The sequence below is a fragment of the Chlamydomonas reinhardtii genome, chromosome 7, assembly GCF_000002595.2.
Source record: "Chlamydomonas reinhardtii strain CC-503 cw92 mt+ chromosome 7, whole genome shotgun sequence".
In the NCBI taxonomy this organism is placed as follows: domain Eukaryota; kingdom Viridiplantae; phylum Chlorophyta; class Chlorophyceae; order Chlamydomonadales; family Chlamydomonadaceae; genus Chlamydomonas; species Chlamydomonas reinhardtii.
Window position 1 is genome coordinate 202968 of NC_057010.1, and position 22037 is coordinate 225004.

The window sequence follows — 22037 nt, forward strand, 5'->3', positions numbered from 1 at the left end:
ATCCAGCGCTTAAAGATGCTATTAACACAGCGGCAACAGGGGCTTCAGGGCAGCGGAGCGCGGATAGTTGCGCGCGCTGGCCGTCGCTGTAAGCGCTTAAACACTGTAAACTTGTTCTTGGTTTGCCTGGCACATGGACAGACCATCGCGGTCAGGTGGGGATTTCCACACACAAACACGTCGCAAATTTTGCATCGCAGGCGTTATGGCCCGCGCGAGTGCGACAGTGGGTGACTCCAAGCCCAGGTTAGCAGTGGACTCGAGTGGACAGATTTGGGTGTTCAGTCTGCAGTGCGGCATTTTTGTCCGCTCGTGCGTGGGTGGTGCTGGCGCTCGCAACCCTGCCCCCGCACGACCCCATCCCCCAGCCTCGCTCGCACAAAGTACCGCACTGCATCCCCTCCCCCGCCCGCCCTAATAACTGTCTGAGTCTGTCGCGCCCCCAGAACACACCCGCCGCAGCTCAGAACACACCCCAACGGCCCCTGCCTGCAGCCCCCGTCGTGGCGTGCTGCTACTGCCGGGCCTGGGCAACAACGCGGCCGACTACGGCCCCCTGGCCGCGAAGCTGGAGGCGCGGGGGATGGCGGTGGAGGTGGCGCAGGTGGGTCAGGGGGTGTGGGCGGTGGGGGTCGACAGCGGCAGGGTGTGCGCGTGTGCGCGTGGAGCTACGTGCTGTGGGAGTTTCAAGGGCTGGCGCTAGACTGAGGTGTGCAGGTGGTGGTGGGGTGGGGATGGCGAGTGTGGGGCGAGGAGGGTGCACGGCTGCTGCCTGTCCGTGGTGGCGGCCTGGTGTCTTGTGTGGTTGGGGGACCAGGTTGGGGCGAATGACCTCGTGAGCGTGTCCGTGGGGCGGAAGAACCCTGCTGGTCCCTAGTACGGTATCGCGGCGTGGACAGCCCGAGGGGTGGTGGTGGTGGTGGCGTCCACGTGTGCGGGCCACATCGCCGCGCCGTCTCACCCCGCACCCCGCACCCTGCCGCGCCGCCCCAAATTCCTCTCGCTGCCTGGCCGCCGCCTGGCCGCAGGTGACGCGGCCGGACTGGGGTCGCAACGCGGCGGCGCTGACGGACGTCAACTGGTGGAAGGGCACACTCAAGCCGCGGCCGGCGGTGGACTGGTGCGGGCCGGGGGCCGGGGCGGGCAGGGGCGGGCCGGGGCCGGTAGTGCGGTAGTGCGGTAGTGCGGAGGGGGGGGGGCCTGAGCTGCAGCCGGGCACTCCTGGCGCCTGATTCGTGTGCCGCTGTTGCTACGTGGGCCGCGTGACGTGTGCACGTGCCAACACATTTTCAAACACGGACACACGCATACAGACTGCATTGGCGTGCGCTCTTGCGCTTTTTAGTTTCCCTAGCACAGACTTACGTGCACGCCCCCACCCGTGCAGGTACCTGGCCTACGTTGACGCGTCCATGCAGCGCCTGAAGCGGCGGCTGGACCAGGAGGCGGGCGGCGCGCCCATCACCATGCTCACACACTCGGTGGGGACAGGCAGCGGGCAGCGGGCGCAGTCGCATGCTCGGGGTGGGGCGGGCGGGAGGCGGCGCGAGAGGGTGGAGGGGCCGGGTGCTGTCCGGGGGTGTAGGAGGTGTGGGCGACTCATCCCCCACGAACCGCACCCGAGCCCGCGCCAGTCTCGTGGCCAGGCCGTTCCCACGGCACCCTCGCTGCCGCCGCAGTCCCCCACAAGGGCACCCGCCACTTTTGTCTTTCTTGCTGCCACCGCCCCGACTCCACCTGGCTTACCCCGTTCCTCCCCCCGACCCCTCCCCACCCGTTCACTGGGACCCCACCTCACCCGGTAGGCCGGTGGCTGGCTGGGCCGTGTGTACCTGCTGGACTGGGGCACGGCCGGCGTGGACCGCTTCGTGTCGCTGGGCAGCCCGCACCGCGCGCCGCCCGCCGGCGCGGCGGGTGTGGTGGACCAGACCCGCGGCATCCTCAACTTCGTGAGCGACGCCTGCCCGGGCGCACACCACAGCGAGGTGCGGCAGGAGGCCAAGGGGGGGAGGAGTTGGGGGGGGAGGGGGTAGCCACGCACGGAGCAGGGAGTGGCTTCCAGGTTGTGGTGGAAGGGGGGGTTCGGGTGCAAGCATGAGGAGGTAGGAGACGGCGAGGCAGGGGGCGGGGGGGGGGGGTTGGTGTAAATACCAGCCCAAACTAAACCGAACCGGGGCGGGGGTGTAGCAGCGAGCAGGAGGGCAGAAGAGGGGAGAAGAGGGGAGGAGAGGGGGTGGGGCAGGAGGAGCGAGGGAGGGGCAGAAGGCGGGGTTGCAGGGGCGCGTGCGGCGCGTTATGGCTGGGCCCACGGGGCTGTGCAGTCCAGCGCTCGTGGAAACCTGCGGCCATGTGCACCTGCGCCCCAATCCCAATCCCGATTCCCATCCCAACCGCAGTCTCAACCCCAACCCCGCATCCGCGCACGCACTCCCACACACACACACGCAGCTGGCCTACGTGACCATCTGCGGCAAGTTCGTCCGCGGCGTGCCCCTGTCCGGCCCGGGCAGCGAGGCGGGCGGGCTGCTGGCCAAGTTCGCGGGGGCGGGCTACCAGCAGGTGTGCGGCAGCGCCCAGGTGTGGGGCGACTTCATCGTGCCGCAGCCCGCCGCGCACCTGGAGGGGGCGCTGCAGGTGAGGGGGCGGGTGGGCGTGTGAGCGGGTGGGCGTGTGGGCGTGGTAAGGAGGGCTGTGTCGCCAATGCCCCGGTGCCCGCACCCGCACCTGGGTAGTGTGCACCAAGTCCTGGCGTGCTGTTCCCCGGTATGCGCACTCTTCTCGCCCATTTCTCCTGCTTCTCGTACACACATGCGCGCTCGTCGTTTCCCTTATACACACATACGCACCAAACACACACGCACGCATATATACACACACGCCCCAGGTGGACCTGGAGGGCGTGTTCCACTCCCCACTGGGCGAGAAGCTCCCCTTCTTCGGGCCCTGGTACGGATCCGACGAGGTGGGTGGTGCAGTGGTGCGGTGGTGCGGTGGTGCGGCGGGGCCGCGGGGCGGCGGGGCTGCGGTGCTGCAGGGGGCCCCGGCCGGGTGTCAGGATGGGGGACCCTGGGTGCGGTGCGGAGAGGGCACGGGTGTACCTGTATGGGCTAGGATCCGGAACAGACAGGCATGGCGGGAAGCGGGAGTCATGGTCAGGGGGTCAGGGGGTCACACCGGCGCTGTGCCTGATGCGCTCATGTTGGCCTGAGGGCATGGCCATGGCTTCCGTGCCTCCCCCCGCGCCTGCTCCGGTGCTGCCTTCCCCACCCCGGCACAAATACTGCTCCCGGGCTGCCGCCCCCTGCCCCCCGCCCCCACCGCCCCCACCGCCCCCACCGCCCCCACCGCCCCCGCCCCCGCCCCCGCCCCCCCACCACCACCACCCCATCGCCCCCGCCACCCCGCCACCCCCCCCCACCCCCAGGTGCTGGAGCGCTGGGTGCACCACCTCACGGGCGACCCGGCGCCGGCGGAGGCAGCGGCGGTGGAGGCAGTGGCGGCGGCGGCGGCAGCTGCCAGCGGCAGCCAATGAGGCGAAGGGCAGGAGAGCGTGTGGGCGTGTGGAAAGGAATTTGTACGAGTGAGCGCGGTGTGTTGTGATCATGCATGCTGGGCCTCGATTCGCTGGTTAGGATGGAGCTGCAGTAGTCGTGCACATGTTGTTGGGCCGGAATCCTGTGATTCGCGTGTGCCCAAGTAGTCAGGGACAATGTCGTGACTTCGTATCCCACACGCCCGCTGCGGGCAGCATCGACCGGCCGGCCGCGTAAGGAACGGTGTGTAGCGGCAGCTGCACAGTGCGGTTTATCTCGTGAAGAAAGTAAAGAGAATTGTTGTTGCGGGGAGAGGTGTGCGAGAGGCAGGCCCATGTTGCGGCATAGGTTTCTGACAACGGAGGGCAAGTAGGCATACCGCCGTTCTGTGCTTGTATTCCTTGTGATGCATTGCCACGCAAACTTACGCACCCTTGTTGGCTTCGAGTCGCAGTGCCCACAGCTCACATCCCACGTACCCCGCTTGACGCTACTGCACACAATACGGTACCCCCAGTCCCCCACCCAGCCGCCAGACGGGACACGCGGTCAACCAGGACAGCTTCCACACCACCGACTGATCACACAGCAGCTGGCTGGTCAGGAGAGAAGCACATAAAGTACATGTTGCTGTATGTTCTTTACGAGAGTACCAATTCTCAGCGAGCGAGTCTTATCATGATCCAAATTCACGAAAGTCTTTTCAGTGGCACCGTACTCATCCAAAAAGGACACACACACACACACACACACACACACACACACACACACACACACACACACACACACACACACACACACACACACACACACACACACACACCGGTGCGCAGCCTCAGACACTCGCAGGCTGCTGGGTGACGATGGGCCCCGCCCGCCCGCCTCACCACAGCGACAGGTCCACCACCACCCGCTGCAGCGGGTACACGTCTCGGGCCCAGCAGCCGCCCTGCGGCCCCCCGCCCCCTGCACCGCCCGCAGCACAGCCGTCCAGACCAAACAGCAGCTGCTCCCTCAGGGCCGCCGGCAGCCGCCCCGGCCACTCCTCCGGTGACGGCAGCGGCCCCGTCAGCGCCAGGGTGTTGCCGCCCACTGTCATGAGCGACACCTCGCCTGGACACTCGCGAGCAGGGGAAAGGGCCGGCAGAGGTTTGGGGCAGGAGGTCATGGAGGTGGTAAGTAAGCACTTGCAAAGCAATCCCTCGACCACAGCCCGCCAGTTCCCCACGCGCCGCCGGGCGCTGCCACCTGGCGGCACACAGCAGTCTCGCGCGCTCTCACCCTCAAAGGCCGCCTCCAGCGCCTCGTACGCCCTCAGTGTGGTGTAGGCCTCGGGCTGCCAGCGCCCCGCCTGGCCGGGGGTGGTGGGCGGGCTCTGGCCCAGGTTGGCCAGCAGGCGGCAGCAGCAGCCGCTGCCGCTGCCACTGGGGGTGGAGCTGCCGGCGCCGCCGTCCGACAGGCGGCTGCGGATGTCCTCCCATGCGGCACGCTGCGGCAGCAGGGCGGCGCGTTTGTATGTTACGGTATGCGGGCTAGAGAGCAAAAGGGAAGGCTGCAACGCGCCCGCGAGCACGCGCGGTTGGTTACCGTGTGTTTGTTTCGGTGACTGTGTCACACGCACACACGCATGCATGCATACGCGCACAGGCACAGGCACACTTACATGCACACACACACACACACACACACACACACGCACACGCACATGCACACGCACGTGTTTCCTAACACACACGCGCACACGCTCATACCTTTGTGAGCTGTGGCAGGAGCCTGCCGCCGCCGAACAGGTCCACCACAATGCCGCTGAAGCCGCCCGGCACCGCCGCCGCCGGCGACAGCGCGTCACCCACGTGAACCACCTGGCGGGACGACACGTACGGGTGCGTGCAGGGGGGCGGGGAGGACAGGCGGGTCCATGGTGTTTGCTGAGTCGGCGCCTGGCGTGATGCTATATTCTGCGCCGGTAGGTGACAGATGGCTGGTGGCTGGGGCGCCACCGGGGGGCAATAATCCACCAGCAGCAGCCGTACGCCGCCCTCCCCCCGCGCCTCACCAGCTGCCCCGCCGCCTCCAGCTGCGACATGCCCAGGTGCCGCCGCGCCGCCGCCACCACCTCCGGGTCCAACTCCCTGCGGCGCAGGGCGGGTGGGGGGGGGGGTGAGGGGACGGGCGTGTGTGCGTGTGCGTGTGCGTACACCGATACAGGCAGGTGCGCACACATTCACACACACACACACACACACACACACACACACACGCCCACACACGCCCACACGCACCAGCCATGCACCACATAGCCGCCACCTGCTGCACTCCATGCCCCTGCTCCTGCAGCTCGGGTGGGGTAGTGTGCGGCGATGATGCGCGGCACACTGCCCGCACCCAGCCCCAGCATGGCGATGGGGCCGGGCGGCACCAGGCTGGGCAGGCCTGCCATCACGTCCTGAGGCGGGGCGGCAGGGGGAGGGTGGGGCGCGGCAGGCCGCGGTGGGGTGGGACGTGGTGGGACGGGACGTGGAGGGGGTGAGGGAGAGCAGGCATGATCAGACGCGTGTGCGTGTGTGTCAGACGGTGGCGGCGGTGACCCAGGCACTGCAACACAGGACTGCCCCTACCTGCCGCATACGGTACCCGCAAACAGATAAACACACACATGCTGCACTGCCTTTGCGCTGTGTTTTCCTGCATGTGCTCTTTAACACATGCTGCTGGACGTGCTCCGCCTGGCCCCGCCCTCGCCACCTGCGCCTCCAGCGCATCTTTAGCAATGGTCGCTTGCTGCCTACCGTTGGCGGCAGCTGCCCCGTACACCCGCCTGAGCAGCGGGCAAGACTCACCCACAGTCCACCTGTAAGCTCCGTGTGCGGCCGGTACACGCTGTGCAGGTTGCCTGTGTCACCAGATTAGGTACGTGAGGGAGGGACGGCGTGGCTGAGACAAACAAGCGTGACGTGCCGAACAACTATAGTTGTTTACGGCAGGTGAGGTTTTAGGCGTCACAAGCCAAATGCGCAGCCCGCGACTGCCACATGTCAGTATGTGGCAGAACCTGCTGAGCGCAAACAGGCGGCAAGTCCGGAACTCCAAATCAGCTGTCGCGAGAAGTGACCTCGCTCGCGAGTCCACGGACAGTTGCGCATGTGTTGGCCATCCATCACCGCAACACCCTGGCGCCCCCGCCCGCAACAAAGCTCACCCCGCTGTGGAGCCGTCCGGCGCCTACCTGTGTCGTCCAGCAATAGCACACGGGCGCCCGCCCATGCAGCAAACTCGTCATTCGCGGCGTCAGGCCCCACCTGCGGTGCAGCGCGCGGCAGAGCGCGCGGGCTGGTCTCACCAGTAGCTTAGGTTGCAGAGCTCGTGGGCAACCCTATCCAATGCTATTGCAACCAGTAAGTCCTGATACTTGTTTACCTCGACCACTGTTACTTGATTGTTGTAGAGGGAGGGCCGCTTGCATAGAACTTGTGGGGACGACGTCCGGGCAGCGACGGCCGTGCAAGCGGTCGCTCGTCCCGCCCAAACTGCGCGAGGAGGCCATATGGCAGCCCTAGACAAGAGGTGTTTACAACACGAGCTGCGCACAGGGGCGCGGCTCCGTTGGGGGAAACACGCAAGCATCGTGCGAAGAATTGCGACTCGAGAGCCTGACTTTCGCAAGAGAGGTGCGCTGCTGTATAGAGGGTCGCGATGGCTGTGAGACAATGTCTTTAATGCATGTGGCAGCGACAATTTCCCAGCTTGCGGCAATGCAAATCTTCGTGATTGCCGAGGGCTTTCTCGCACTGCCCTTGCACCTGTCCTGGGCAGTACATTACCGTATATAGTACCCATCTCTATGTATTTTCATTAGGACCAAGTGCATCGATCGCTTCGGGCGGAGACCTTCTAGAAGTTGAAGTTAGACCGTTACATATGCCTTCGCGACGCCGCGCGCAGCATAATCAATATTTGTATTAATTCAGTTATCATAATCAACATGTCACTTGTCGCGGAACGTTTCGCTGGTTGGATTGAGCTGTGCGCATGTCTACCGCTTGTATTTGCGGAGTGACGCAGCAGGGCCGTGGCGGGGGCAGGTACACCTGTGTGCGTGTCGCTAGATGAATTACAGCAGCCACCTGCCGCCGCAAACATCCAGCCATCCATCCGCCGCATCGTCGCGTCACCGCCCCCCGAACACTAGCTCCCAGGTCTTACACGCGGAAGTTGGTGTCCCCGAAGCATGAATAATGACGACGTTCAGCCAGTCAGGGCGTGATGAATGTCCCCTGCTTGCAAATTCATGAATTTGACGTACAGATGCTGCCCATTTTCTTGGAAACAGCATTGCATCCGCCGCCGCCCCCACAGACATGCATCCCATCTATCCGCCGCCACACTTGGGTGGAAGACTCGCAAAATCATTAGCCGCAAACAAAAAACAGTTAGGACACTTCCACGCATTTACGTGCTTTCCAGCTCGTATACAGTGCACGTGCACACTCCACCGGCATACTTCGCATGCTTGCGTTGACTTGACGATGCGGTCATGCTCATGCGTAGGAGCAGTGTAGCACGCTCATGCTTGCCGTGACGGCTCTTGCAGTGTTGAACACTGCATGACAAGCCCAACACAACCCCAAGCAACACAGGCGCACGGACGTTTAGCTCCCCTTCACCGCTGCGCATCAGAGCACGTCACCACGCCGCGCCGCATCACATCACACACGTCACGACACTCCTCGGTCACTGTAGGACCTAACACCCTACTGCGGCTAAGCATTGCGGCACAGCACTCAAACACGCGCGCTAACCGGGGTGAGGCGGCTCTCACGACACAAAATCAAGTGGGCTTGATTGGCTTCGTGGTGTAAAGCGCCCAGCTAAACATACGGGATGCCACCTCCATACACCGCGCCCCACATCATCACCCGACCCCCTGCTGCTGCTGCTGCTGCTGGTGCTCCCGGGACAAATCATAGCATTCTGCAAACCTGACCACACGAATGAGTGTCTGCGCCCGCGCAGCCTTCTACGGCCGCAGCCTCAGGCCCAACCCCAGCCCCAGGCCCGAACCCAACACACTGCCACCCTCTTCCCTTTCGCCAGTGGCGTCCTCTCGTGCCAAAGCCTGCCACCGCTGCCGCAGCTGCGGTCGAGGCCCCACCTCCTCTTCCTCCTCTTCCCCCTCTTCCGTTGTGTCCGCCGCCTCCTGCTGCTGCTGCTCAAGGGCCGGCGGCTGCCACACGCAGCGCACCACCTGCACAGGCTGCGACACGCCCTTGAGCGCCATCAGGCCAAGTGGCAGGCCCAGCACCTGCCGCCCGCGGCGCTGGGCAACACCCGCGCGCGCCGAGCGGCTGCCCTCCGGCCCTCGCGCAGCCACCTCCGCCGCCTCCGCCAACTCGTCCTCCCGGCCCGCGGCCAGCTGCGCTGCCTCCATGCACCCCCACACGGCGCCGCTGCACAGCACCTGGCCGCCGGAGGCGATGCCGGCGATGCGAGCCGCCCTGCGTGTGCGTGTGCCATCCAGGTATGTTGTGTTGGAGGTGGCACATGGCTCAATGCGGGAGGCAGCTGACGCCTGGCATCGCGGCGTGAGTTTGTTTGCCTGTTTGGATTACTGCCCTGCGCCTTCACACATGCGCACCAGCCGCAAGCCGCCCAGCCGTTCGCGCCACGCGCCCGACCCGCTTCAGCCCCACCCACCTGTTCATGACTCTGCCGCGGTAGCTCAGCCGCCCGGACGCCTCCGTCAGTGTGTGGCTGGCGGGACCTCGGTCCAGACCCACCTGTATACATACATATGTGTGTGTGTGTGTGTGTGTGTGTTTAGGGGGGGGGCGTGTGTGTGTATGCGTTGGTGAGCTTGTGAGTTTGCGTTTTTGTTGGTATGGGTGGCGTGCATTGGAATGAACTTACGCGCGCAACTTCCAACCGCATGAAAGTTCACTGTCGGACAAAGGCACACAGACAAGCTGTTGTCACGCAGTCCTACCTTGACTCTCAGGCCGCGCTGTTGCAGAACAGTGCTCGGCCGCTGCAGCCTCGTCTGCGAGTGCACACGTTGCTGGTGGCTGCTGGGCAGCGGCGAGACGGCTGCACCGCCGGGGTCCTTCTTTGGCCGCTTGGCGCCCTTGCGCCCCGCGGTGCCCCAAGCACGGCTGCGGCCGCCTTCGTCGCCGCTGCCGCTGTCCAAGATGGACATCGCACCGCCGGCAGGAACGGCGTGAACCGCTAGCTCCTCCTGTGGGGCGTGCAGGCCAAGTCAGTGGCAGCAGTGAGATTGTGAGGGATTGGTGGGGAGTGAAGGTTCCGTGTCTGGCATTTGGACGCCGCGCTTGCCCAGCACCAGCTAGCGCACAGCACTGCCTCCCCTCAGAGCGCCTGCAGTAGGGACAATGCCGTCCCCACAAAGGAGTGCCTCCCCTCCCTCCCCCTCGCCTTTCCCCCCACACAGCTGTGACCAGGTGGAGGCACATGACTACCCACCGCGCACAGCTCGTGCTGCAGCAGCTCCTCATTGAGGTCCTGTGGGGGCGGCGGCAGCGGACAGCAGCAGCCCCAGCGGCAGTGGCAGCAGTAAGCAGCAGCATTGCAGACACACACACACACAGAAGCACACGCCAACAGGACAAACTCCCGCAGCCCACCCCGCCCTGAACCAAGCAACCCAACCGAACCCCACTCACCAGCCCCGCCACCCGCTCCACGCACTGCAGCGCCCAGCGCACCGCCGCCGCCGCGCTGCCAAAGGCCGCCAGCACCAGCCCGTCCCCCGCCTCCACCAGGTACCCGCCCGCCGCCCCCAGCAGCTCCCCGCCCGCCAGGCGCTGGAAGGCCTCCAGGCCGGCGCCGGCGGCTTCCGGCAGCTCCGCCAGCAGCGCGCTGGCGCCCACCACCTTCACGAATGCCACCTGCGTGTACAGCACCGCACACGATGGGGTTATGGCATTTCGCCCTTGGATTCCTATGAGCGCTGCTTTGTATATCCGTGCAGTCAGTGCGACTCGGCCCCAATCGCGCTCTGGCGGCCATGGCCTGCTCCTCCCTCCCTGCTGCTGCTGCTGCCCCGCCCCCTCACCGTAATGACCCCGATGGGCGCCGCCAGTGTGCCCAGTTGCTGCTGCGGCCCGCCCCGCAGCGGCGGCGCCAGCACAAGCCTGCACGCAAGTGCCGCCGGCACCGCCACAAACAGCGCCACGGCGCCGTCCTCGCCACCGCCACCGCCCGCGCTGCCTCTGCCGTCAGCTGGCTCTGCGGCGTCGTCGCGTTGTCGGCGGCGCCGCGTCTGCGGCGCTGTCGAGTGGCGCGACGGCAGCGGCGGCTGTTGCTGCTGCTGCTGCTGCTGCTGCTGCTGCTGCTGCTGCTGCTGCTGCTGCTGCTGCTGCTGCTGCCCCGTAGCCGGGTCAGGAGTGGGCAGCGGCGTGCGTGTGGACGTGGGCGGCGCAGCGCCCGCCAGTCCGGCACTGCTGTTGCCGGGAATCCAGGGGTGCTGCGAGGAGCTGGGGCGCGGCAGGACGCCGCCTCCTCCAGGCGCCCCAACCAGCGCCGACACGCGACCAAACATGGCAGCGCTCATGTCCTCCGCCTCATCATCGTGACTGTCATCGCCATCATCATCATCACCACCATCGCCGGCGCCCGCGATGAGGCTGACCGGCAGGTGAGACATGGACAGCAGGGGGCTGTGCGGGTCGGGCTGGAGCTGGTCAGGGCCGTGTGGGTCAGGGCCGTGCGCGCCGCCGTTCGCGCCGCCACTGCTGCCGGCGCCGGCGCCGGCGGCCATGCCCCGGAGGAAGCCCAGCGCGCCGCTGCGGAGGCTGCTGAACAGGGCACCCGATGCAGCTGGCGGGCCCGCCCCCGCCCCCGGCCCCACCCCTGGCGCTGTCACCGCATAGGAGTCGGTGGTGTGAGTCCTGCCGCCGCTGCGCCCCCGGCCCGTCCACGTGGACACCAGCGCCGCCAGCGGACCACTGCGGTACTGCTGCTGCTGCTGCTGCTGCGGGTACGGCTGCTGCTGCTGCGGGTACGGCTGCTGCGCCACCGCTGGCTGCGGTGGTTGCGGCGGGAACGACTGCAACAGCAATTCGGCGGCTTTGGGCGCCGACGCATTTCCGCCCGCAGCACCGGAGGAGGCATGGGTGGAGACGGCCGCAGCGGTGGGCAGCACGAGACTCAGTTGCCCGGCGGTGACGGCACGGCTGCGGCGGCGGCTGCTGCCGCTTGGCACGCCGCCGGTACCCATGCTGCTGCCGCCATTGCGCATGTTGCTGGGGGCAAACGTCCTCTGGCCGCTGCCACCCACAGCGGGGTACCCACTGCCCTCCCAGCCATCGCTGTCCTCGTCCCCATCGCCGTCACCGTCATCGCCTCCGGCGTGCGGCATGAGAAGGTAGCTAGCGGCCGAGCTGACCGCGACGGCGCCGCCGCGGAAGCCGCCGCCGCCGGCCGCAATGGTGGCGGCTGTGGCCACTGCGACGTGGCCGTTGCTGCTGGTGCTCACACCGAGGTCACGTGCCAGGTGCATCATCCGGCCGGCCCTGTAGCTCCGGTCGGCCACGTCCCGCTCCCGGTCCCTGTCCCGGTCGCCCCGCACCATGGACCGAATGCCTCTGCTGCGGCCGTCACGCACACCGGCCGCTGCGGGGCTGCTGCCGCCCGCGCTTGCTTGGCTCGGTGCGGGGTAGCCAATGGCCTGCAGCAGCCTGCGGCTGAGCGCGGTGGACGTCGCCGCCGGTGCGTCCGCCGCCGCTGCCGCCTCTTCCTCCTCTGCAAACGCGGCGGCCACCGCCGCAGCCGCCACCTCCGCCGCGGCCGCTGCTCGTATCTGATGCAGGCGAGACGGGTGTGCCCTGGCGGCACTGCGGCTAGGCAGCGGGGATACCGCCGCCGCCCCGGCCGCCGCCGCAACCGCGTGGCTGGCCTCGCCGCCAGTTGCCAGCTCCGAGGACGCCAGAATCGTTATCGGCAGTGGCGGCTGCATGCCGGTGCCCGCGCCAATACCGGTGCCGACGATGGGATCTTGTCGCAGCGCCACCGCCGTCGCGTCCTGCTCTAAAGCTCCGTCTTCCAAACGCGCCTCTGCCACAGGCCCCGCCGCCGCCAAGCGCGGAGTCAGCGCCAGAGACGACGGCGGCGGAGGCAGGAGTAGCCCCGCCGTCCCCCGAATTGGCGACGCCGTCGCGCCGGTTTGCGCCTTCCCCGCCGCAAGCGCATGACCCGCGCCATCGCTCCCGCCGCCGCCACTGGTCGGGCCGCCGCTGTAATCTGGCAGTACGGTACTGAAGAGGGCGCTGAAGGCGCCGCCGGCGGCGCCGCCGCCGCCCGTGGCCCACACGCCAGTGAGGCCGCTTTGCTGAGACCCGCCGTGCGTATTGGCAGTGGTCTGGGAAAAGCGTGTCGTGCAGGCGCCCGTGGTGGTGTTGGTGGCGGCCGCCGCCGCTGCCGCCGCCGCCACCGACACCAGCAGCAGGGCCTCTCCGTGCGGCTCCGTCAACGGCACAACACTACCGTCCCCAGCCTTGGCGCTGGCAACAGTGACAGCACGGTCAGCAATGGACGGCCGCAATCGCGGTGTGACAGTGCCGTCTGCAGTGTCGCCGCTGCCGTCAGCAGCACCCCCAACGGCGCCGCTGCCCCTGTTGCCGCTGCTCCCATCGCCAGCGTCATGGGGCTGCAGGTGCGGCGCCGGATCGGTGTTGGGTTGGACGACGCCGGTGGGTGCTTTGTGTACGGACTCGGGTCGCCGCAGGTCGTAGTGGCCTGCGTACACAACCAGGCTGCGACCCACGGGGGCGGCAGGGCCGCGGCGACCGCGGCCGCCGCCACGCACTGCACGTGGGGCCGTGCCACCGTTGCTTCCGGCCGCGCCAGCCCCGGCCCCTCCGCCTCCACCGCCGCCGCTGCTGCCCGCGCCAGCCTCGTCCTCACCGGAGTGGTGCAACCTCTGTGGGGAGGGAAGGAGGAGGAAGGGTTATGACGGAAGCATGTCAAAACGTCAGGTCACGGGCACAGTGCACGTATCTCCATGTCTCCAGCCCCACATCGCATACAGCCGTCCCTGCACGTCCCTGCATGCACAGCCCACAGCCCACAGCCCACACGCAGCCGCCAAACCTGGAAGGCGGCGGCGGACAGAGTGATGAGACCGCCCGACGCCGCGTCAGACACCAGCCGGGCTATGTCGGCGAGTGGGCCGCTGTACTTGTAGGCCGACCCCACCCGGTTGAACGCCATGTGCCCCGGCGCCTCGCCCAGCCCGCTGTGCAGCCCCATGCGCACTCGCAGGCCGCGGTACGTCACCAGGCCGCAGCGCCCGTCAGCCAGCACCACCGACTGCGGGGGGGGGGGAGGCCGGGCAGGAAGAGGCAGTTCGAGATCAGGCGGCAGAGGAGGAGGAGGTAGGAGGAGGAGGAGGAGGAGCCGGAGGTGGTCGGGGGTGAGAGGAGCAGGGAGTGAGAGGCGGCGGTCGGGGAAGGCAGCAAATGCGTTTCGGCGCCTGGTTGCAGATTGCAGGAGGCATAGCAGGCACACATCCCTGCCTACAACAGTAACAATCTGCACCCAGGTAGCGCTGAAGGTCTGCAAGCAAAGGCAGAGCGGCACAGGGCACACACCAACATGCAGCGTCAAAGGCGCCACGGCAGCACACCCATATGCCACACTCACCAGACCGCAGCCCTGTGCCCGCCACTCTGCCTGCCAATCGCCGCCAGCCCAGGCCGGAGCCTGCGGTGCCGCGCCGCGGTTTCTCCGGCCGCTCTCGGAGACCCGAGCTGCGGCGGCGGCTGTACCGGTGGACCTGACCGCCGGCTCGGCCACAGCCGCCGCCAGCAGCGGCGAGAACGCCATCGCAAGGGCCTCGCCAAAGCTGCACACGGCATCGCGCTCAGCCGCCAGCGCCGCCGCAGCCGCCTCGCCGGGGCCGGGACTCCCCTGCAGCCGCTGCGGCTGCTCCTCCGGCGTTGCACCGTTGGCAGCGGCGGTGGCATCAGCTGCCGTGCCGCCCCTGCTGCCGCCGTCTGCGCCAAACAAGGTCGCAGCGCCGAGCAGCCCAGCGCCGGTGGCGGAGCCGGCGAATCCTGCCTCCCCAGGCAGCGACACATGGAGCACGCCCCGGGCTGACCCGCCTGCTGCCAGCCCCGCCCCGCCTGCGGGCAGGGCCGTTGGATCCGACGGCAACGGCAGCTGTCTAGCGGGGCTGGCAGCAGCAGCAGGCGCGGCGGCGGCGAGCTGCTGCGGCAGTGACTGCGACCTTGACCGGATGGTGGAGAAGAAGCGGCGCATGCGCGAGCCTGCCAGGAAGCTGCTGGTCGAGCCGAGGCCGTCGCCGCCCCTGGAGGAGCCGACTGCACCCTGCAGGACCGCAGAGCCCCAGGGCCCAACACCAGCACCACCAGTAGCAGCACCAATCGCACTAGCAGCACCCGCACCGCCCCTGCCTGCGCCGCCACCGATGCCTCCGCCGGTGTCTCCTGGCGGCGAGGGTGAGGCTCCATCGGGTATGGCAGCTGTGTGCGCGGCGCCCGCCCGCCCCGACGTCCATGCTGACACGCCTGCAGCCGCCGGCACGCCGCCCCCGGACGAGGCCGCTGCTGCCAGTGCCGCGCGCTGCTCCTGCCGCACGTGGTCGCTCCACAGGTCGGTGCGGGCGGTGCCATCAGGCGACGCACCGGACGGCAGTGAGATGTCGTCCCGCTCCGGGAGCATCAGGCCGGCGACGGCGGCAGCGGCTAGTCCAAACGGCGACTGATGAGCAGGCAGCAGCAGCGGCGGCGGCGGCGGCGCCTTGGTCCCGGCGCACGGCCCCGGCGGTGTCATACCCACCAAGGCCTCGGGCGCAGCGGCGGCAGAAGTGCTGGACCTCAGGCGGGAAACGCCAGGCACAGGGCGGTGGCCGCCGCCGCCGCCAACAACAACAACAATGCCGCTGCCGTCACAATCGCGACAGCCGCCATCATCGGCAACCTGACTGTTGACGCCGGTGCCGCCGCAGGTAATGCACACCGACGGCAACCCGGTGCCGCCCGCTGCTGAAGCCGCGGCAGCGGCAGACTCGCCGCCCGCAGCAGCGACAGCTGCAGCTGCAGCTGCAGGTGCCTCGGCGCGGGTGCCACAGGTGCGGTATGGGTCGTGCGGCTGGCTCGCACCTGTGATCAACTTGGAGGCTGACGGGAGTGCCTCTAGAGGGCTAATGAACGGGGACTGCGTTGCCGAGTCGGCAGCCGAGCGCAGCCCAGCGTCCGTGCCGTCACCACCGCCACTGCCGCCAGGACCGCCGCCGCCGCCGCCGCCACAACCAGCATCACCCACGCTCCGGCGGGCGGCGCTAACCCCGGGCCCAGGTACCGCCAGCACGACACGTGGCGGTGATGGAAGCGGCAACGACGCCGCAAGGGCTCCGCCATTGGCATCGCGGCAGTCCAGCGGCAGCGGCAGCGGCGAGCCCGTGGCGGCGGCAAGTCCCGGCACGTTGACGGACACGGACGCCGACATGGGCGCCGCCGTCAGCAGCGGGGCGACCACAGCGGCGCTGGCAGCGGCCTGGGCGGCTGGCAGGGTACTGCCGCCCGGTGAGCCCAGCAGCCCCAGCAGCATGCCGGGGAAGGCGCCACTGCCATACCCACTGCCACTGGCTGCACCCCCGCCCAAGGACCCACCCAGGGCTGCCAGGCTCAGGCGCAGGCCCATGCTACCGCCGCGCCCGCTGAGCGGCGGGCACATGTCCATGCTTGCCGTCTGCCGCCCCCGGCCGCCCATGAAGCCCTCAAAGGCGGCGGGGTGCGGGGAGGCGGGCCTGGTGAGCGGCTGCGCCTGGGCGTGTGCGGACGCGGTCCGGTGATGGCTGCTGTGCTGCTGGGCGGCGGTGGCGGCGGCGGCTGTTGCCGGCGGCGGCGGTCCTGACGGCGCCACCAGTGCCAGCACGGGCGCCGCCTCGGGGTGCTCCAGCAGCGGCTGCGGCCAGTCGCACCGGAGCAGCGCCACCTGCACGTGTGTGTATGTGTGTGGGGGGGGGCGGGGAGAGGGGGGGGGCGTGTGCGAGGTGGGCCATGGTTCTTTGTGGGTGGTGGCTGTGTCGGGCGTGGCGGGGCTGACATCAGCTGTTGGATGCATGCTGGATGTTACAGAGATGTGTGTGTGTGTGTGTGTGTGTGTGTGTGTGTGTGTGTGTGTGTGTGTGTGTGTGTGTGAAAGTGAATACAAAGTGAGGGGAGGATGAATGTGGGCATGAATGTTACTGCCGGTGTGAAGGGAGTGCAGCAGCCCCACACACGCCCCCACCTGGCAGGCGGTGGCGAAGGCCAGTGCGGAGGCGGGGTCGGCGAAGGCCAGGATGAAGCTGTCACCCTCAGTGGCGCTCTCGTAGCTGTGTGTCAGTGCCAGGGTCGTGTCAGCAGGGTCAGAGTTGTGTCAGGGTCATGCCAAAACGTGGAGGCAGCATTGGTGCGATCCCAATGTCAAGACCTAGAGGCGGCCAGCACCCAACCAGTCACTCGCAGCTGCTGCCGACAGCCACAGCACCACTACCAGCGGCCCCACCACCACCCACCCGTCGTGCCGCGCCGCCAGCCGCCGCACTGTGGCGTGGTGCAGCGCCAGTGCCGCGTCCATCACCTCGGGCGGCAGCTCCTCCCACAGGGTGGTGCTGGACTGCACGTCGCTGATCAGCAGGGTGGTGTCGGGGCCGGGCCGCGGCGCCACCAGTCGGCCCAACAGATCGCGGTGGCGCTGCCGCCGCCGCTTCGACAGCTTCAGCAGCGCTGCCACCACAGCCACCAGCGCCGCCGCCAGGACCGAGGCAACGGCGCTGGCCACAATGGCGCCGCCGCCGCCGCGGGAGCTGCCGGCGGCGGCGGGCGCGGCCCAGGCGGGGGCGGAGATTGAGGCGGCGTAGGTGGTGCGAATGGGGCCCTGGTCGAAGGCCGTGTTGGCATCTGTGAGGAGCCGCGTCAGAAGCCCCACTGCCGCCTCCACTGCGGCGGCGGCTGCAGGCTCGGTGCCGTTTGCAGCGCCCGCCAGCCGCCGCCGTGTGCGGCTACTGCTGTTGCTGCTACCGTCGGATGGCAGTAGCAGCAGCGCCGCCTGGCTGACAGCGTACTTGAACCAGTTGGGCTGCGGGGCACGTGATGGGGCGTAACAGGTCGGGTCGTTGGGATAGCAGCAGCAGATTGCACGTGCCGATAGCGTAGTTGAACACTCTTGGCGCTAATAACGCAGATACTTTGGACCCTTGCAACCGCCTCCCAAAACAACCACACATCTACACACTACCCACACACTGCCCGCGCTCACCAGTGCAGGCCAGTGCACCTCCGGGGCGGTGTTGGGGCTGTGCAGGCCGTGCCACAGCGCCCGCACATAGGACGCCGCCGCCGCCGTGCCGTTGTCCGCCTCCGCGCCCTCGCCGCCCGCCCAGCCTAGCGCCGCCGCCAGTTCGGAAAGGTCAGGCAGTGCCTGCTGCTGCTGCTGCTGCTGCTGCTGCTGCTGGGTGCTGCTGGTGCTGCCGCCGGCTCCTGCCGCCGCTGACGGCGCCACGCGGCCGTCACTGGTGATGGGCGGCAGCGCCATCCACTGCGGTGGAGGGAGTCGGCACGAGAGGCGCAGCGTGAGGGAGGCGGCGGTGTAGGGGGCGCAGTCATCCAGCAGAGGTCACCAGCAGATGCAAGGCAGACCTCACGTTCCCCTCAACACGCACCCTTCCGTCGCACTTCCTAAGGTTCCAACAGACATCCGAGTCAGCCCACCCTTCAACCAGCACTACCCGCGCGCTCGCGCGCCCACCCACCCACCCAGTCGGTCCAGACGTAGCCGCTGCAGTTCTGGCCATCTCCCGCCTCGTGGGACGTGAAGCCCAGCCGCCGCCGCAGGTCGTCCGCAAAGCCCTGCCTCAACCCCCGGAACCCGGACAGCGCCGTCAACACATCCCGCTGCAGCGCCGCCACGTCAGCCAGCGTGCCCGGCGTCAGGCTTGGGTCCAGGTAGCGGAAAACGATGGGCGCATCCTGTGTGTGTGGTGGATGCGGTGCATGTGAGCCGGAACTGGCAGGAGATGGAGTGTGTCCGGCTCGGCATGCAAGGGGCGCAACAGCGGGCGGCGTATGCAGCAAACCCACCCGTTCAGCACCCTGCTTGCAACACATACAGTCACAAGCGCCCAGCCACACCCATGCTCACCCACGCAGCGCTGTAAGGGACACGATTGAGCGCCGCCTGAGGCGTTGGCGCCGCCGTTCCTTGGGCGGCTGCGGCAGCCGCCGCACGCGCCGCCAGTCGGCTGACCAGCGTCGCCTCGCGCGCCGTAAACACCGCCTGGACGATGTTGCCGCTGGTGGCGTTGCCGCCGGGCGGCGTGCCACCGGTCGCGGCGGCGGCAGCAGCAGCAGCGACCGCCGCCTGCGAGGCGTTGCCGGAGCTCAGTGGCTGCACCAGCAGCGCCGACGGCACGGTGTCCATTTGCAGGTACAACAAATCATGGTTGGCGGACACAGAGCACAGCTGGACGCTGCAGTTGACCAGCGGCCAACTGCCGCCGTACGCAGCCGGCCCGCCGCCGCCGCTTTCGCTGCCGCCCTCACTGCTGCTGGCGGCGGCGCCGACGATGCGGTCTGCGGCGCGGCGGTCGGCGACGAGGCGGCTGCCGGGCAGGGGCGCCACTCGCAGGGCGGCGCCGGGGCGGCGGCTGACGGCGGCGTGTTGGAGCTCGGGCAGCGCGGCGTCCCACTCCAGCGTCACCAGGCAGTCGCCGGAGGCAAACCAGGGGCTCAGGCCCTGTTGCGTGTGCACGCGTTCATGTGCATGCGGCGTGGAGCGTGCCGGTTGGACAGTGGTACGCTAAGGAGGCCATGTGTGCCATCTTTGGGTCTGCCTGAGCCACATGTCGCTAGCCACCTGCTCTAAACCTATCCTTGTAATGTGACCGCCACAGAACCTTTCACACACACCTACCCAGCAAGCCGCGCCGCCGGCTCCCTCCGGTCCCTCCCCCGGCGCGTTGTACGCCAGCAGCCGCCGCAGCACGTCCGCCGCGTAGCGCCAGCCCGTGCCGTTGGTGAGCGGCACGGCGGCGGGCGGCGGCGCCGCCAGGTTGTAGGCGTAGCCCTGCCCGGTGCCTCGAACCTGCAGGACACTGGCGGCTATGGCCGCCCACACGTCGCCCAGCCGCCCACACCCCGCGTCCGTCGTGATGCACAGCCCATAGCGCGGCAGCTGGTAAGCGGCAGTACCATTGCCACTGCTGGTGCTGCTGGCACCGGTGCTGCTGCCGGCCATCGCCGCCGCTGCAGCCGCCGCCGCCGCCCGGCTGTGCGCCTCCAGCAGCTGCACCAGCGCCTCCCAGTCGTCCGGCGGCGTGGCGGCTGCAGCAGGAGTGGCGGCTGCAGCAGCTGGGGCAGGCTGCTGCTGCTGCTGCTGCTGCGGCTGCTCAGCCTGCGCCTGCTGCAGTGCCGCCAGCGCCTCCGCGCGGTACAGCATCAGGAGGTAGGTGCGCGGGTGCAGCGGCCCGGTGACGGCGGCGGAGGCGGCGGCGGCGGCGGCCTGCGCGCAGGCGTTCTCGGGCTCGCGGCCAAAGCCCAGCAGCACGGAGTCGGCACCGTGGTCCGAGGCAGCAGACTCCAGACCCGTGGCGGCCTGTGTGGGCGTGTGGGCGTGCGGGCGTGTGGGCGTGTGGGCGCGTGGGCGTGTGGGCGTGTGGGCATGTGGTCCCACCCCACCCCACCCCCCTTGCCCCCCACCCCACCCCACCCCACCCCACCCCTCCGCACCCGCCCAGCCCAAACTATCGCCAGTCCCCAGCGCACGCACCCTGGGCGCCAGGAATGCGGTCAGGGGCATACTGCTGACGTCGTAGGTGATCACTGTGTGGTTGGCGGCGCCCGTGCTGTGCGTCAGGGCTTGCAGTGCGTCGGCGTCCGGCACGGCGGCGGCGGGCGGCAGCTGCTGCGGCAGCCGATCCTGTGGGCGGCGGGGGAGGGGGGCGGGAGAACGTGCGTGAGAGCTGGGCCGGGGTGAGTGAAGAGCTATGCCATTGGTGTGCGGTTTCTGCGGGGCCCTCGCTTGTTCTCCTCCCTGCCTCCGACCCTTCACCCCCTACCGGGAAGTAAGCAGCCAGCGGCGGCGACAGCTCCGTGGCTGTGCGGATCCAGGACAGCAGCAGCCCGTTGGCCCAGCTGGGCAGCTGCAGCCAGCGCACAGCAGCCGCACGCGCCTGCAGGCACCAGCGCCGGGGAGGGGGAGGCCAGGGGCGTGTGTGTTTTGGCGTGTGTGTTTTGGCGTGTGTGTATGTGTGTATGTGCCAGGAGTCTGGGTGTTCGTCAGTGAGGGAGGCAAGGATTGGTGTGGGTGGGCCGGGTGATATGGGTCGGGAAATGCTGCACGTGGGCGCGATGCGGCGGCCGCGGCGCTCCTGACGCCCACCCAGCGCGCCCCGCCCCCCGTGGCCCCGCCGCATGGGTGCGCCCAGCGCCCGGCCCTCATGGCGCACGGGGGGATACGCACCTGATCCGGCGCGGCGCCGCAGTCCGCCAGGGCCGCGGCAACAGCCCGCTGCACCCCCTGCGCATCCGACAGGTTGCCCAGCCCCCAGAGCCTGTCGCACAGCGAGGCAGAGGTAAAGAGGGGAGCGGCTTGAGGAGTTGGGGGTGCGCGTGTGCGCTAGGTGTGCCCGGTGGTGTGTGGGCGGCTTGGCGGGCTGTGTGTGCCAGTGGGGCACTGTCCAGGTTGCGGCCGAGGTTGCGGGCGGCCTGGTGCTGGAGCACCCCACACGAACGTCGCGTGCTTCTCAGCCCCTTCTCAGGCAGTCCTAACGTCGCCGGCCGCGCAGCCCCACAGCAGTCACACCCCTAGATTCTAATAGATTGGGAGGACAGACAAATTTACTACCAGTTGTCAAGCCGTGGACGAAAAGCGCACCGCCCACGTGAAATCTCAACACGGACGGGTCGATCCCCGTGCGCCTTGCATGCTCCCAACCACCTAAAGAAGTCTCAACGCAAGCGCTGGACGTACATGGTGCGTAGTACGCGTTATGAGCGCGCACCTTTGGCTCAAGCCGTCTGCAAAATGAGCAGCGGAGCACTCAGAGCTTACTCCTAGGCTCCAAGTAATCCCACTGGGAGCCCCACTGGCCAGTGAATAGAAGCTCAGGATGACTGCAAGGGCAAGGGCCGTGCCCTTCAAGGCGAGGGGCACCCTTTGCTTTGCGGCGAAACATCCTCGCGGCATCCCGCACTTAGTGACAACTAGACATTGGGTTCCTCAATACATCATCTACGAGGCCCGCCGAACGCCACAGGCTGAAACACATCGCGCAACGCGCGAGACAGTAAGCATAGCGAACTTCAAGTGGTGTATCGAGCATACTACCGAAATTGCAAGATATTGAAATAAAGAGCAGCAACTAAGGGGCGTTACGGAATCGTCGTGAGACCGTCTGGCATCCAATTAGATACAAGCAAACTCAAGCAATGAAATTGAAGTGTGCGTAGATATGACATTGCCGGAGCATGCTGCGGCTTTGGT

The 22037-nt window shown here is 68.0% G+C and overlaps 3 protein-coding genes across 4 annotated transcripts; 1 reads left to right on the forward strand and 2 right to left on the reverse strand.

Annotated features, from left to right (window-relative positions):
* The first annotated feature begins 20 nt into the window (after positions 1-20).
* Positions 21-3992, forward strand: CHLRE_07g313550v5 (uncharacterized protein). Its single transcript, XM_043063843.1, has 9 exons — positions 21-88; positions 201-246; positions 496-604; positions 1029-1120; positions 1388-1481; positions 1806-1985; positions 2449-2634; positions 2885-2962; positions 3425-3992. The coding sequence occupies exons 2-9, from the start codon at positions 206-208 to the stop codon at positions 3530-3532; spliced, it is 888 nt and encodes a 295-aa protein (XP_042922411.1). The 5' UTR covers positions 21-88; positions 201-205; the 3' UTR covers positions 3533-3992.
* Positions 3993-4384: 392 nt separating this feature from the next.
* On the reverse strand, positions 4385-7250 carry CHLRE_07g313600v5 (uncharacterized protein). The gene is made up of 8 exons (XM_001700912.3): positions 7122-7250; positions 6760-6832; positions 6374-6426; positions 5816-5979; positions 5590-5665; positions 5285-5395; positions 4815-5022; positions 4385-4646 (listed from the first exon to the last, which is right to left on the reverse strand). The coding sequence occupies exons 1-8, from the start codon at positions 7155-7157 to the stop codon at positions 4417-4419; spliced, it is 951 nt and encodes a 316-aa protein (XP_001700964.2). The 5' UTR covers positions 7158-7250; the 3' UTR covers positions 4385-4416.
* Positions 7251-7433: 183 nt separating this feature from the next.
* CHLRE_07g313650v5 (uncharacterized protein) lies at positions 7434-22000 on the reverse strand. 2 transcript variants are annotated; one of them, XM_043063844.1, is made up of 19 exons: positions 21556-22000; positions 21015-21105; positions 20611-20724; positions 20322-20471; positions 19467-20147; positions 18696-19289; positions 18311-18523; positions 17814-18092; positions 17071-17633; positions 16803-16887; positions 14190-16505; positions 14076-14102; positions 13638-13856; positions 10603-13467; positions 10211-10435; positions 10011-10049; positions 9517-9765; positions 9228-9310; positions 7434-9028 (listed from the first exon to the last, which is right to left on the reverse strand). In XM_043063844.1, the coding sequence occupies exons 1-19, from the start codon at positions 21738-21740 to the stop codon at positions 8551-8553; spliced, it is 9456 nt and encodes a 3151-aa protein (XP_042922413.1). In that variant the 5' UTR covers positions 21741-22000; the 3' UTR covers positions 7434-8550. The 2 variants fall into 2 exon arrangements, with proteins under 2 accessions (XP_042922413.1, XP_042922412.1); XM_043063845.1 differs by lacking the exon at positions 14076-14102.
* Between the last annotated feature and the right edge of the window lie 37 nt (positions 22001-22037).